Genomic DNA, 14313 nt, shown 5'->3' on the forward strand with positions numbered 1-14313 from the left:
TGTATTGGATTTGTATTTAAAACAAAAGTTAAATGAAATTTGAATAATAGGCGCGATATCGATAAAATTTAAATTGTTGAACAATAGATATCCATACCTGGGTACAACTCCAGTAGGAGTTTTCAATCCGTATATAAAACTGCCAATATTAAGACTGCGCGAATACTCCATTTAATTAATCACTATTGTTATGATTATTACCATGATATTATTTGAATGAATGTTCAAAGACCAGGAAGATATGACCGAGTTGTAATTATTATTGACGTACGGATTAATTGAGTGGGGTTTTAAAAGAAAGCTTCCAACAATATTAAATATTCGCGCATTGTTTAATATACGGATGTGGATGTTACTCGAGCGCTTTTTATTATTTGTTGATTGTGTTTGGCTTTCATCGGTATGATGTGCGGACATCTGAGGAGCACATCTGGCCAATCGTAATCGGTATTTAATGCCGCTACGAGGTAGTAGAACGACGATCTTTAATTAGGTACAACGCACGTGAGTACCATTAATTAATTGAGAGTCAAACCCAACGACGCGGTTGCGTCGGCATCCGCGCGTTCACACCCACGGAGTCCAACCCTCATAGAGCAGGGCCAAATTGTCGAAATTTTGCGCCTCGCGGATTACGTACTCCACTTGTTCAGCTGTCGTGTATTTACGTGACGGATTTGGATCGCGGCCCTCCAGTTTCATGCGCACGCGTCGCCAGACATTTAACGCGTACACATTTCTCTCTTGTACAGCTGAAAAAAATAATTATTTTATTAAACTCAAGTTCTAAAAGCAATCCAATGAATAAATCAAGTAAATTACCTTTGCCTGTAGTAGGATCCCTGGTCAACGGAACTCCTTTCCGCGGACTGAAACAAATGTTTGTGTCCTGCCGCATCAGTTTACTTTTCTTTTTAACTCCAATATTTTCATCAATAAATTTCGGCTTAGCCCCGCTCGTAGATTCGTTTGCAAACTCCAATAGCTCGTCGTAGACGCTCGATACTTTACTTAAAAGAGTTCCCAGTTGACCCTCGGCCTCAATAACTCTCAGAGGCTCAAGATTATCCGCTTCTAAATCTTTCACCATACCCGATATCCCTTCAATGAAAGTTCGGTACTCAGACAGGAATTCACCGAGCCCGGATTTATTCTCCTGCTTCAGCATAGTTTTTAGTAATCCTCTTACGTCAGTCATCAGCCGATGGTGTTCAGACAGGAGTCCTTGAATATCCGCGGTCCTTTCTCGAAGATGAAGATGCGCAATAGCATGGGATTCTTGTTTCTTCTTGAGTACCAGCTGGTTCTCTAAAATAGCGTCCGACGTTATTTTTTCCGCCCGTCTCAGCCAATTGGCGTCGATGTTATTTTCCAGTTGGAGTAATTCGACAAGATTTTCTTCGATCGTTGAAATATTAACGGCTAAATTAGTGCGTAGCACACAACTCTCTTCCCACTGTTTTATTAATTTTATAAAATTTGCATCGTGCGTAATACTTTCAGAAGTTTTTGTTCTAAGTGCTTCGTAATGTAAAATAGAATTGCAAGTTGTCGTGATAATGAGAGCGAGATTTTGTTGACGAGTTAGTTTTTCATTTGATGACAGCACGGCGTTATCGAAGGCAGCCATAACTTCTGCTAGAGCTGGATTAGCTCCGGCAGCCCACTTGAGACGTTGATCAACGCTGGCTACGAGATTTTGCTGTTGATCCCGGGCTTCGCATACTCGTGACTGCAAACTCGAAAGAGCTGCCGCTGTTTTCCTAAGCTCTAGCATAAACGTCGGACGATTTAAAGGATTAATTGTACTTAGATTTGAACGTGCAAGCAGTAAACTGTCTTCGTGGATCCAATGGTGAGCCGTAAACTGAATTTGCAATCTCTGAAGTGTACCACGTGCTATTTCAACACCTTGCTGTGCTACTCTCGAGCACTGCTTACGTCTCCAAATACTTTCCAAAGTGCTGATCAACGATCCTGCTTGGCCGTAAACTGTTCCAGATATAGCGCCAGTTTTTAAACTCGTGTCCACCATTTTCCGACACAATTCTTCAATAGAAACTTTACTTTCAGCCCCAATATCTCGCTGCTCAATTTCCCCAGTAACATTTAAACCCATGCGCTGCAACAAAAGACAAATAGCGATAGCTAAAGTTTGAGAAATTACTCCTAGAAGCTGACGTGAAACAAAATCGGCAGTGAAAATTTTAACTGGTTTATTTAATCTGTCATCATCATAAATATTCATCACTCCATCAGCGCCTTTGAAAGCATTCGCTATCTCACGACACATTGAAAAAAATTCATTGATAGTATGCAATCTTTTTATCAAAAAAATATCGTCCAAAACCCGACGCGCAGCTTCATGAAATATCGGCACTGCTATTTCTTTAGCTTCTCTTATCTGATCTATTTTTTTCCAGCATGTAGGGATATCAAGACTACCAAGAGTAGCAATCAGCGCGTTTCCTTCAACCTGTAATTTTTCAAACAGTCCATTAAATCCCATCAGCAACATCTGTCCCGGTGTTAGAGACTCAGAACTAGAGTCTTGATTAATTTCAACAGATCTAGATAATAAAGCTTCGAATCTTAATCGCATATTTGAAACAATACTTTGTACAACAGTTTGTGGTCCTTCCATATCCATAAGTGTGCAACGTAAATGGATCTCTAATTGTGATAATAATTCAGCCAGTGGTCTCCCACTGGACACTATTATATCTTCTATTTCATTAATCATCACCATAACACTTGGCTCCTCAGTAATTATTGTTTTCAATGCCTCTGGCAGTATAATCATATGGAAATTATAATTAAGTTCTTGAAGTCCTTTGTAAATAGCGTCAGCACTCTTAAGGCATTCGAGAGTGCGCGCTATTAAGATTTCATCTTCAGACTGATTAGCTGCTGCTGTCACCGCAGACAATCGTAAATCAATCGGTATGAGACTCGTTAACTCGACAATTAAGGAAGACATTAAACGCATTTCATCCAAAAACCATTCACCTTCTCTTAATGTTAAATCCACCAAGCACTCGCCAGCGCACTTGGCAGCCCCCTCCATCATCAGGTACCTTTTGTTTAAAGCACATAGCGCGGTGATATTTACCAACTCTAAAGCTTTGTCGGCTGACTTGTCTCTCTTCAAAAATGAATTTATTTGCACAATAGCATCAGCATATATTTGGTCAATTCTTACTTGAGCCTCAGGTAGTCCTTCATTTGCAACCATACGCTCGTAATATTTACTATATCGTTCTTTTACCTCGTTCATAATTACTTGGACTTGATAAGAAAATCCAACAATTTTTTGTACTCGTGAATCATTAACTGCTGCCGGCTGATAAGCCGCTTCAAATTGTGACATTACTTCATTACAAATTTCAGTTGTTCTCGTGGTTAATAATTTTCCGGCAAATGAATGATAAGCGACAGTGCGATGTTGGGCAAGTGTGCTCAGAGGATACAGACTGCAAATAGCAGAGTACTGACTCAGCAAATCAAGACACGAACGGATTAATAATGACTCTTGTGATGCTAATTGTGTCAGCTCATTTTCAGATTGTTCGCACTGTAAAATCATTTGATTTTGTCCGGCGTTTTGAAGGAACTCTTTCACTAGATCAAAAACCATATGATCGTCGCGAGTTATTGAAGGGGTTCCGTACTCCGCGAGCCATCGTGCCAATTGTGGTCCTCTGACAGTTGCCAAAGCGATATTGTGCATGCTTATTTGTTTCTCGCACTCCTCCATCTTGTCTTTCAACCCCAGCTGAGCTTTTTCGTAAGCATCTCTTGCTCTTTTTATGGAATTGTACCTATTAACAACCGAGTACAAAGAATGATTGCGCCCGATAGCCTGGGCTTCTTTCACTAAACCCAACTGTTGATGGCGATCCTGCAGTACATCCTGACACTGACGCAATGACTCATTGGTCTCTAGCCACTCTGCCAGATGACATGAGAGCATTGGAAGCGCCCGGATCATCAGATCGCGGTTGATTTGCCATTCTACCCGCATTTCAGCGATTCTTACAACGAACATGGCACGAGTTAGCTCTTTTTCTAGCTCCTTTCTGCCAATTCCCGCACATCGAGCTCTTGCTTGACAGGTTCCGTAGCTTGCGATGCTGTGCTCAGCGCCGGCACGCCAATCTACCAGTGGGTCGTAGACAAAAGCTTCTAGTAATGTCAGCAGAGTTTCTCGACCGCGGCGCATAACTCTCAAAGTATGTTCACAAGCCAGTCGGAATATTCCTTCAACGCCAGTTACTCCGAGCGCGGTCTTTATATTCGGAGTCATTCTGAAAGGAACTTTTTCAGGAACACGCAAAGTTTTTCCCTTCTCAAAACAAACGTTGTAATCAATATGAACAACTTCGCCGGTGTTTAAATCAACTAGTACATTATCTAAATGACGATCACCTAGACCAATTATGTAACCAATTATCGACATTACTGCAACCGAGTATGAATAACTTTTAGTTGCTTGCCACCAGTTACCAGCATTGATACTATTGCACCATATCTCTTTGGCCAATAAATCTTTAGGTGTTTCTGTCATCAATTCCGACAAAACTTGTTTGAGAACAGGAAGCGGCCACTCTTTTCTATTTTCCAATGGAATGCCGTGTTCTTTTAACAGCGGAGCCAATTTATTGTAAAATAATTCAGATGGTCTCATAACAGCTGTTGAATTACCGGTACCACGATTTCCCGCCATGGTACTTTCTCGTTGTTGCCATCTTTTGTACAGAGCAAAGAGCGGCGTAACACCATCAACCCATTGAATTAATCCTGATCTTGGTCCCAGTGGTATCACTGAATAATGCCGTGCTCTGTAAACTTTTCTCGTGTCATTATTTTTTGACATCATTGTGTTACAGATACTGAGAAACTGCATAATACGCTCGTCTAAATGGAGATCCTCTAAGCCCTTAAATAGATATGTATATACATGACCGTCCGATCCATGAAACATCAATTTTTTCGGTTTTGTTTTTGTTGGAAGAATTTGTACAATATTATCCACAGACCTTATTGTCACTATTTTATTATTACGATCTGTCGCAAATACACCGGGCATTGCAATACATGTGTCCTTCATATTTGCAAGTATCGGACTTATGTCAGCCATACTCAACGTATGGTTGCCTCTTTTGTTAACTTTTTGGGCCAATTTAGCTTCTAGTTGCTTCAATGGCGTCGATGACAATTGCGGTTTTGCTGGATTCTTAGGGTTTTTCAATCTCCGCACGACTTCTTCAATACACGGCGAGAACTTTTCTTGGAATAATTTCTCGTGCGGTGTCTCTGCAGGAGCTGAGGTGATGGCCAGAAGGTTTTCCAGCACGAATATGATTGGCTTAACAATAATTCTGTGTTTTTCAGCAATAAGCTTTTCTTTTTCATCACTAGACAACCACACATTGTCCAGTACTTTTTGTACTTCCTGCTCCAACTGTTCGAATTTTTTATAAAACTCAGTGTGATGTTGACAGAAAGTTGCCAGCCATAATTCGTCCCACAGTAGAGTTATTCTACGCAGTTCTTTTACGAGTATCTTGACATGATTAACAGAGTCGTGATTTTCATTGGAGAGACAATCAGCCAACTGAGCAAAGCATGCGTCCATAAAAGTTTTGTTTTCTTCATTATGAGAATCAGCAGTCTCACCGCTGGTAGCTACTGATGACAAAGCGATCGCCGCTTCGCCATCGTCTTCATCAAAATCAAAATCATTCGGTGAATTTTCGTATCTTGTTGGAAGCTCTTCGAAATCTTTCGGATGATCCGTAACTGCTCCTACGACTGTAGGGAATGTGATCAGATGGGGACTATTTTCGGCGACCCGACACAGTAGTTCTGAAACTCTTGTACGGACGTAAGATTCAGGGTGACTTAGTCGTGAAAATAATTGAGGAATTATTTCTTTCCAGGGTCCAGTGGGTGTAGTAGAGAGTCCAGTCTCCAGTACATCTTGAAGCTCCAGAGCGTGTTTTACGATAAGTCTCAGCAGCCGTAGAGTAGCAGTTATTGTAGCACAATCATTTGATTCATTATTCGTCAATTCCAAGAATTTAAAGTAAGCGTTTGCTGCAAGCTCGTAATAAGAATAAATTCGTTTTTGCGCTTGACGCCATATGTCAACGAGCAAACCCAGATGTTGATTAGGAGATTGCACCAGCGCCGGCACTTGACGCAATTGATTTTCAATCATATCGGAAGTTTTAACATCATTCGTCTCAATATCACCTTCGTCTTCAGGAATACTTTTATTCTGACTCAATATTGACAGTATGGCATTTGAATCAGCCTCTGTAATGTCAGCTGGAAGAAGAGCACGAATATTGCTTACATCAACTTCTGTTAACTGTCCAGATTGTGAATTGTCAACAATTTTACGCCCCCATTTGTAACACCACCCGGCAAAACTCGCCCAGACGGCTGGGAAATCCGGACATTGATTAACTCCTAATTGCATCAGCTTTCCAATTACCATATCTGAGTGTGGGATCAGCTCTGTTGTCTGTCCAAATAGTTTGTCCATCAGCCCGTCGTTGTGCAGAGCTTCGAATTGAAGGAGCTGATTCAGCTGAGCATTATTTGTGACATTTATTTCCTGTTGTTGAATCCATTTACCCAAAGTAAGCATCAATTTAGTTCCTGTTTCTCTCAATTCATTTATTTCATCTCCATCATTTATAATTGCTCGTGATATTCCGAGAGCCGTGACACTGCAAACCTTTACCGCATCTTCAATTGAGTCCATAGTATACAGTAATTTTGACATCTCTTTAAATGCACGCATATTATTTTTAGTCCAGTTAATATTAATCGGCTGCTCAAGAATATTAGCAGTTATGTCACAAAATTTATAATCAAAGTCTCCAAGAAGCTGTTCGTTAACAAAATACTTTTCAATTTGACGTTTGGCTAATTTGAAATTACCCTCTTTGCGCGCACTTTTGGCCAAATCCAATCTCAAACTCGCAACTTGATCAGCGGCTGATAAATTATTGTCTGGTACTTTTGCCAAATATTCTGACCACCAGAGGATTTGAGTCATCGTATTGGAGCCAAGATTTTTAATTTTATTTACACGCAAAAGATCAAACATGTCGACTTTTTTGTGATCAAGGAGATTCGCAAGACTGGACGCTGAGTACTGCAAAAGAATCGAATCAGTCAGATACTCTGAGGGCATATTTCGTAGACCCTCTTCGATAATTTTAGCAGCAACTTTCTTGCAAAATTCAACATTCTTCTTAAAATCATCACTATCATCACCAGCATGGACTCTCAGAGCGATATTAGTTAACGTGTTTGAACTTTCGGCAATTGTTTTAGAGCAGCTCCAATTGGTAGTTGCTTTTTCATCAAGCAACGTCCAATCAGAAAGTTCTTCAATCGTTGATACTTTGCCCATTTCAAAATCTTTCAAGCACGTGGCCTGCTTTGAATTTGAATGAGTCTGCATTTGTCTTTTCAAAATATCGTTACTCTCTCGCTTAAGAATCTCAGCTTCACGAATTTTCCAGGCCTCAAGCTGCTCCCAATCTCCAACCGCAGAGTAACATCTAGCCAACCGCTGCATCACAAACACCGCGACTTGAGTATCCCCGTCTACTTTAACTGACTCAGTATTTACTTCCAGCTCTAGATCTTCGAATTTAGTTGACGGATGTTCTTTCAATATAATTTTGTAACTCTCAGCTGCACTTTCGTAGCGTCCGGAAGCTTCTTCCATGGCCGCTTTCAACCACAAAAATTTTCTGTCCCGTTCTTTTGTGTAAATATATAATCCTTGTAAAGCTTCAGCTTCGCCCAACATTACCAAAGCTTGGGCTGTGCACAAAGTCGCTCTTTCAAACTCTGGTCCCTGTATCATTTCAGTGTCACTCAAGTCTTCCAGCAGACGCTGGCCATTACGCAGCGCATTTGTAGCCAGCCCTGCGTGGAGAGACACAACACACAGAGCCAGTCGTATACGATTCAACCATTCCCGGCAAGTTGATTTATTTGTATGGAAAAATGTTCTCACAGGTTTGGGTAAAGGTGACAAAGAAACAGCACATCCTTCAGCTGCGTTATGAATCATTCTCTCCAAGTGCTCCAAAAACTCAACAAACAATCTTACCCTCGTATGCTCGTGGAGTGAATAATCAAGACCATGTTTATCATTTTTCGATACTTCCGGTTTGCAAGAAATATCACGAGCAAGAGTTTTAAGAGCTCCTTCAATTGTAGTGAATGTTTCCTGAGGTTTTCCTAATGCAGTACGTAATTTATTTAGCACGCAATGCTGGGCTGCTTCAATGCCGCTCCAAAAAAATAGAAATGATTGATTTGTCATACCGAATTCGTACATTTTAGCGGTTGTTTTATTTCGCGATATCACTGGCCAGCACAGAGTAAATATTTCCGACAGACCCAATGCATCAAAGTTGTAATCTTGGAGTAAAAATGCCATATAAGTTTTAAAATGCTGCGATTGCATTTCTCCATAGCCATTATTTTGACTATTACTGGCTGTACTACTGTGAGTTTCATTGTGATGACCTCGCATGTGGAGTCTCTGGGCTATAATCAGAGATTCTGTTGAATAATTATCAATAGTCCGTTGTTTTTTTGTCTCTGATTGAAGACACTGACGATTAATTCTCGGTATTACAATATTAATAGGTACGTGCATAAGTAAATTACCATATTTACTTCGTAATGTTTTATCATAAGACGTAAGATGTAGAATTGAAAGATCAACAATTTTGATGTAAATCGACTCCGGCCACACAACTTTCTTGTCACTTATCAGTATTTCAAGATTATCGCAAATTGACATTGATATTTTATTATGAGTCGTTGCTCCACATGACAATAAACTTGAAACAATCATCTTACATTCGTCTGTTTGATTGAGAATACTTAAATATTTCTCAGCTTGAATAAATATCTCTTGTATCCACGTAGAAAGTAATAAAAATGTTTTTTCCGGTGTATTTATTTCAAAACATTTGACAATTAAATTTAAAATTGTTGACAAGTGACCGCTTGTTGGCGAAGCTGTTGGTACATCAATTGCGCCGGGAAATATATCAATAGAACGGCAATGGGTCGATCCAGATATAAGACTTGAGCTGGGAACAAAATGATTGTATCGCGAACAATGAGCATACAATAGATACAAAATACTGTACTGAAGGAGCGGATTATTTTTTGATAAATCCATATCATAAGGACACATTTTAACAGCCAGCAGTTCTAAAATACTTGGTTTTAATGCCCACATGCCTATTATCGAATTACTGGCATTGGCTAGATCAGAAAGTGCGCGTAATATAAAAATAATTATTATTTCAGCGTCACTTGCTTTGTAATTCATGTCACTGAGAGGATTATTTGTGACAAAGCCTTTTAAATTTTTAATTATCAATTTATAAGCGATCTCTAGATCACCAAGTATGTAACGATATGCTTCTTGTAGCAAAGGAATATTTTTTAATCCTAGAAGACTGTGATAAACAGATAAACTTGCATCCTGCATAGCAATTGAATTTCTCAAACGTAATTTAAGTAAAACAGAATCGCTGCCAAGAAGCTTGTGGACGATTTCCAGTGGTAGATTTGCTGATACTTCTCTGATAACCTTAGCAATAATGTGCAGTGTAGAAATAATTGTGTCGTCTAGAAAAATATTTATTTTACTTAATTGAAGATCTATGAACTCGTAGAGTAAATCGTGATTTTTTGTAATGCGCGTTTGAAGAAATCCTAAAAGATGGTAAGCGCACTCATTGGCGACGATTATCAATTCTTCTTTTTCTCGCGACGCATCTTCGTTTTTATTATTCCCCTTTTTCAGCCCCAATGATTTTATTAATTTAATCAGTAACTGTTCTTTGTCTTTATCTAACGTAGAATTAACAATTGAATCAAATGAATTTTTTCTTCTTCCGTAATTCAATGATTTAATAACTTTTATTAAATTTTGCTGATTATTAACTCCATCTTGATTAACATTTCTAATTAACGTGTCGATATTTTTTTGTGATAATTTTAAATCTTTTACATAATCAACGAGATTATCAACATTGTCGCTGGAGTTTTCATCCTGTACATCATTATTGTCATCTCTATTTTCATCAACTTCGATAGCCTTCATTACAGTCCTCAACATTTTTAATAAACACTCAGTTAAGAAGCTCCATTGGACAGCAGGATTAATACTTGGGTTAAGATTATCGGAAACACTTTTAACGACTGTATTAAATACTGAAATAAGTGAAGTTATTCTCAAGATACATTCTTTAGGTCCAGGAATAGGTTCATCGCCTGGTGAACTTCTTCCGGAGCCGGGTAATGTCAGCTCTTCGTCGTAGCTCTGCATGTCCTCGAGAAATTGACTGAGTAGTGTCAAAGTAAATTGCATATCAGAAATCCAAAATGTCTCGAGCTTTCTCAAGCTTCGACTTGCATAAGCAATTACTTTTTTTGACTGAGTAAAATCTATGTGCCATCCGACTAATATATCAACGGTATCACGAAAATAATTTGAGAAAACTTCCGGACAGGATTCGATGACAATAAGAATGACATCGACTGTCGCCATGAGTAGGTCTGGCTTTTCAACGTTTTCCAACGTTGCTTGCAGCCGAGATATTATTGTCTGCAATTGCAAAAAAAAATATTTATAAATTATTGTTAAAATATTTTCATAGATAAATAAAAATAATTAATTACCACAGCAAAGTCATTCAACTTCTCCATGCCGGTATCCATTTTCAAAGTTTCTCCCAATGATTTTAACAGCAAACATTTTATGTCATCCTTACGTTCGCTCGTACACTTTCCGAATATCCACTCCAAGTATCTAGAAAATTTATATTTGTAATTTTATTTGATTATGATACGAAGATGGGAAAAAATTAATAAATAATTTGAGAGGTAATAAGAACCTTTTAAATTCACGATCAGCAATAAAACCAATGTAAGCAAAACATTTAATAATTTGTCTCTGTGATTCGGTATCTGGACTCAATCGTAACGCATCAAGGAGATATTCACATATTGGTTCCAATTTACCCCTTATATATCTATGATTTTCAAGTATCATAAAGTTCTCCAAAACTTGTTTTGCAAGTGGTAAAAAATGGTCGTCACTTTCCCGACACAGCCGTCGTAAAAGTTTAGTAACTCTTGATTCATCTGTAATTACATTTATAAAAAAAATCCATTTGAATAAACAAACGATTAAATAAATAAAATTTATCGATAAACAATAAATCCGTACCGTTTAGTCGCTTATCATCGTAGTATTTGTTCTGAGAATTGTCGTGGTTTTTCAACGATTCTTGAAATTTTTGTCTAGACGTCGAGTGATAGCCTCCGCCTCCGCCTTCGGTGTTTGAATCTCGGTCATTTTGATTTTTTTTAAAGGGTCTGCCTCTCTGACCAGGACGTACACGTTCTCCGCTATTATTTCCTCGTGCCATTCGAAATTCATTACGAGTATTGCTGCCCGAACCAGTGCGCTGTTTGATGCGTGAAAAACAGTGGTCCCCTAAAAATCCACCAGAATTTCGCGGACAAATTACCAAGGTACCTCTTGGTACACCAGAATCGTTAACATTCGTTGTGTCACTCTCACCCTTTGTTGATTTTTGATTTTTCTTATCAAACTTATCCGTATCTCCAACGGTTTTAATGCTGCTGCTGCTGTTGCTCGTAGACTCTTCCCAAAGCTCAGAGCTTTTGGATCCCTGTAGCTTTGTGCTGGCGTTAGAGTTCTCACAGCTATTCATCACATCACTCTACAAGTGGTCTGCATGACCCACACTTGATAATACTAATAGCTCTCAATCTCGTGTTATCTAGAAACAAAAACAATAATTATAATAATAATAACAATAATAACAATTACTCATATGCATTAACATTCATTTCACATTTTACAATCACTACCAATAATCTAGGATTATTTAAAATATCCATTAATTTTATGATTTCAATGTTTTGGAATTTTCCCGCCCAATAAAAACCTCCATTATAAACACAGCCAACGCACAATACAACTGGACACCAAAAATAAATGAAAAATTAGCACGGCTAAAATGAGCAAGTGCGTTCTTAAAGTGTGGGTGCTGATAAAAAAAAAAATCCACAACAACTATTACGTATCGCATAAATAAACCGGAGGAAATAAACAAACAAAAAACTAAATACTGCAATAAACTCGGGGACTATTTTTACTCGACGCGTAAATTAGGTTAACCCTAAATTCGAGCAGATGGAATCCATCCACGTTTTGTTTAAAATTATTTCCACGCCTTGTTTTTAAATTCTTGATAACTGGGCAGCTAAAAAAATTAAGTCACCATTTTATTGATATTTAGATTAATTATTGGAAATTCAAAGGACCGTGACACACATGCACTTAAAAATAAAATATAGCAAATAAATAAATAAAATTATTAACCTCTTGGACAGAGCCTGTGTTATTTTGTTGAAAGGTTTCACAATAAATTATACGGATATCAATATGAATATTAATTTATGAAAAAGGAAGCACAGCGACTTGTTCTCATATGTTGCCCGGTTAACACACCACCACACAATTATTATTTTTTATGTATTGCCCTCTGGAGGAGATATGTACCAGCTTAGATAAACACTGAATATTCAAGAACACATAAAATACAATAATAAATATATAGATATATATAAGACAGCAATACACTTGTTATCTCACCTCATCACTACATCAACCAACGGCGTATGACCATGTCCTTATGATGATCCACCGTACAATGTGTTCTTCTATGACTAATTACCATCGAGTACAAGTACATATAAGACAGCATGACTTCAAAACACACCAACGGACTCTTCAGGACTGATGATGAAGTAAAATAAGTTTTTGAATAGAGACAGAATTAGTGCGCTAGCAAAATAATTAGCAGAAAGACAATTATAAAAAAATGTCAACCTGGTACTGGTGTGGGGGCGTATTTTTTTTTATACGGGTATATTGATATTGCGAACTTTACTCAGCATTTCCACCGCCATTTGTTCAGCTGTCAAATCAAGACAGCTTTTGTGAACTTGACCAATAAAAATGTCATTCAAATGATTGTGAATGCAGCAGACATTTGGAAATTATTATTATTTTTGAATAAATCAACAAAATTTAAATCGAATGAAAATTCAAAAATTGGTACGCGCATTTTTTAAATTTTATCTTTTTAATTGTTTATAAATTTAAATTTTTCTCAAATCTGCTACACTCACTCATTTAATATACGGGATGGACTAATTGATCAAGTTAATACCGACTTCCTGGTATGAAACAAATAATTTGATTTTTTGGCGCCGTGTGTTTGAATTTAAAACATTTTTATTTTGGCTTGCACGCAAGGCGCCCAATTAAATTTGCCCAAAATGACTTATAGCTAAAATGACTATAAGCAATAGTAACAACTAGCCAAAATTTCAAATAGCTAACCAACGCAAAATGCGCATGCGCGAAAATTTTGAACCACAAAGCAGGTGTTGGATTAAAAGTTTTTTGCATATATTTATATTTATAATAAAATTTTGTTTCATTCACTTCCAGGAATAATTTTTTTGTTACTTACCTGTATTTTTGTGAGTAATTTTTTCTTCATAAATAAATTTATTTTTGGTTTTTAAAATTCACTTAGTTTTATTTGTAAAATTAAATATTTAATTAGAGAGAAAGAAAAAGTTAAAAAAAAAAAATAATAATTCTCAACAATTGAAATAAAAATTTATTATTAAAAACAAAGGTGACTGAGGACAGACTTTTTACATACATACACTTGTCAATAAGTGGGAATGTATAGGTTTATCAATGCGCATGCGCGAACATTTAAAAATTTACAGTTAGTCACCCAGAAAAAATTTTTTAATGATATTTTGTTCTCATTTTATACTTTCTTTGATATTTATTACGATTAAATGAATATAAGTATGTATATTTTATTTATTTATGATTAATTACATACATACATTAATAAATAGAATATTAAATTTAAAATAAAAGAGAGGTATTTTCTTATTTAAATCAGAATTGCTCACTATAGGAAAATTAGAATTAATTAAAAAAAAGCCACTAAGAACTAATGTTCTAGCGCGCATGCGCAAACATTTAAAAAAATAAAAAATCTTCCAGAAGACATTCTGTGGAGATTTTTTTTTCTTTTTAAAGAATATATGAATTAATGTTTATTTGTTTAATTTCCTTCTTTACAATAATATTTATTTTCATACCCAGAGTCATCCCATACAAAT

The 14313-nt window shown here is 37.1% G+C and overlaps 1 protein-coding gene across 3 annotated transcripts; it reads right to left on the reverse strand.

Moving 5' to 3' along the window:
* Positions 1-15: 15 nt before the first annotated feature.
* Positions 16-12885, reverse strand: LOC130666918 (serine/threonine-protein kinase SMG1). Of its 3 annotated transcripts, XM_057468245.1 has the most exons (8): positions 12752-12885; positions 12479-12673; positions 11651-11873; positions 11294-11563; positions 10959-11208; positions 10744-10873; positions 823-10669; positions 16-752 (listed from the first exon to the last, which is right to left on the reverse strand). In XM_057468245.1, exons 3-8 carry the CDS (start codon positions 11802-11804, stop codon positions 568-570), a joined length of 10836 nt encoding a protein of 3611 aa, XP_057324228.1. In that variant the 5' UTR covers positions 11805-11873; positions 12479-12673; positions 12752-12885; the 3' UTR covers positions 16-567. The 3 variants fall into 3 exon arrangements, with proteins under 3 accessions (XP_057324228.1, XP_057324226.1, XP_057324227.1); XM_057468243.1 differs by having other exon boundaries at positions 11294-11873; XM_057468244.1 differs by lacking the exon at positions 12479-12673 and having other exon boundaries at positions 11294-11873.
* Positions 12886-14313: the final 1428 nt, after the last annotated feature.

The sequence above is a fragment of the Microplitis mediator genome, chromosome 4 (assembly GCF_029852145.1).
Source record: "Microplitis mediator isolate UGA2020A chromosome 4, iyMicMedi2.1, whole genome shotgun sequence".
Classification (NCBI taxonomy): Eukaryota; Metazoa; Arthropoda; class Insecta; order Hymenoptera; family Braconidae; genus Microplitis; species Microplitis mediator.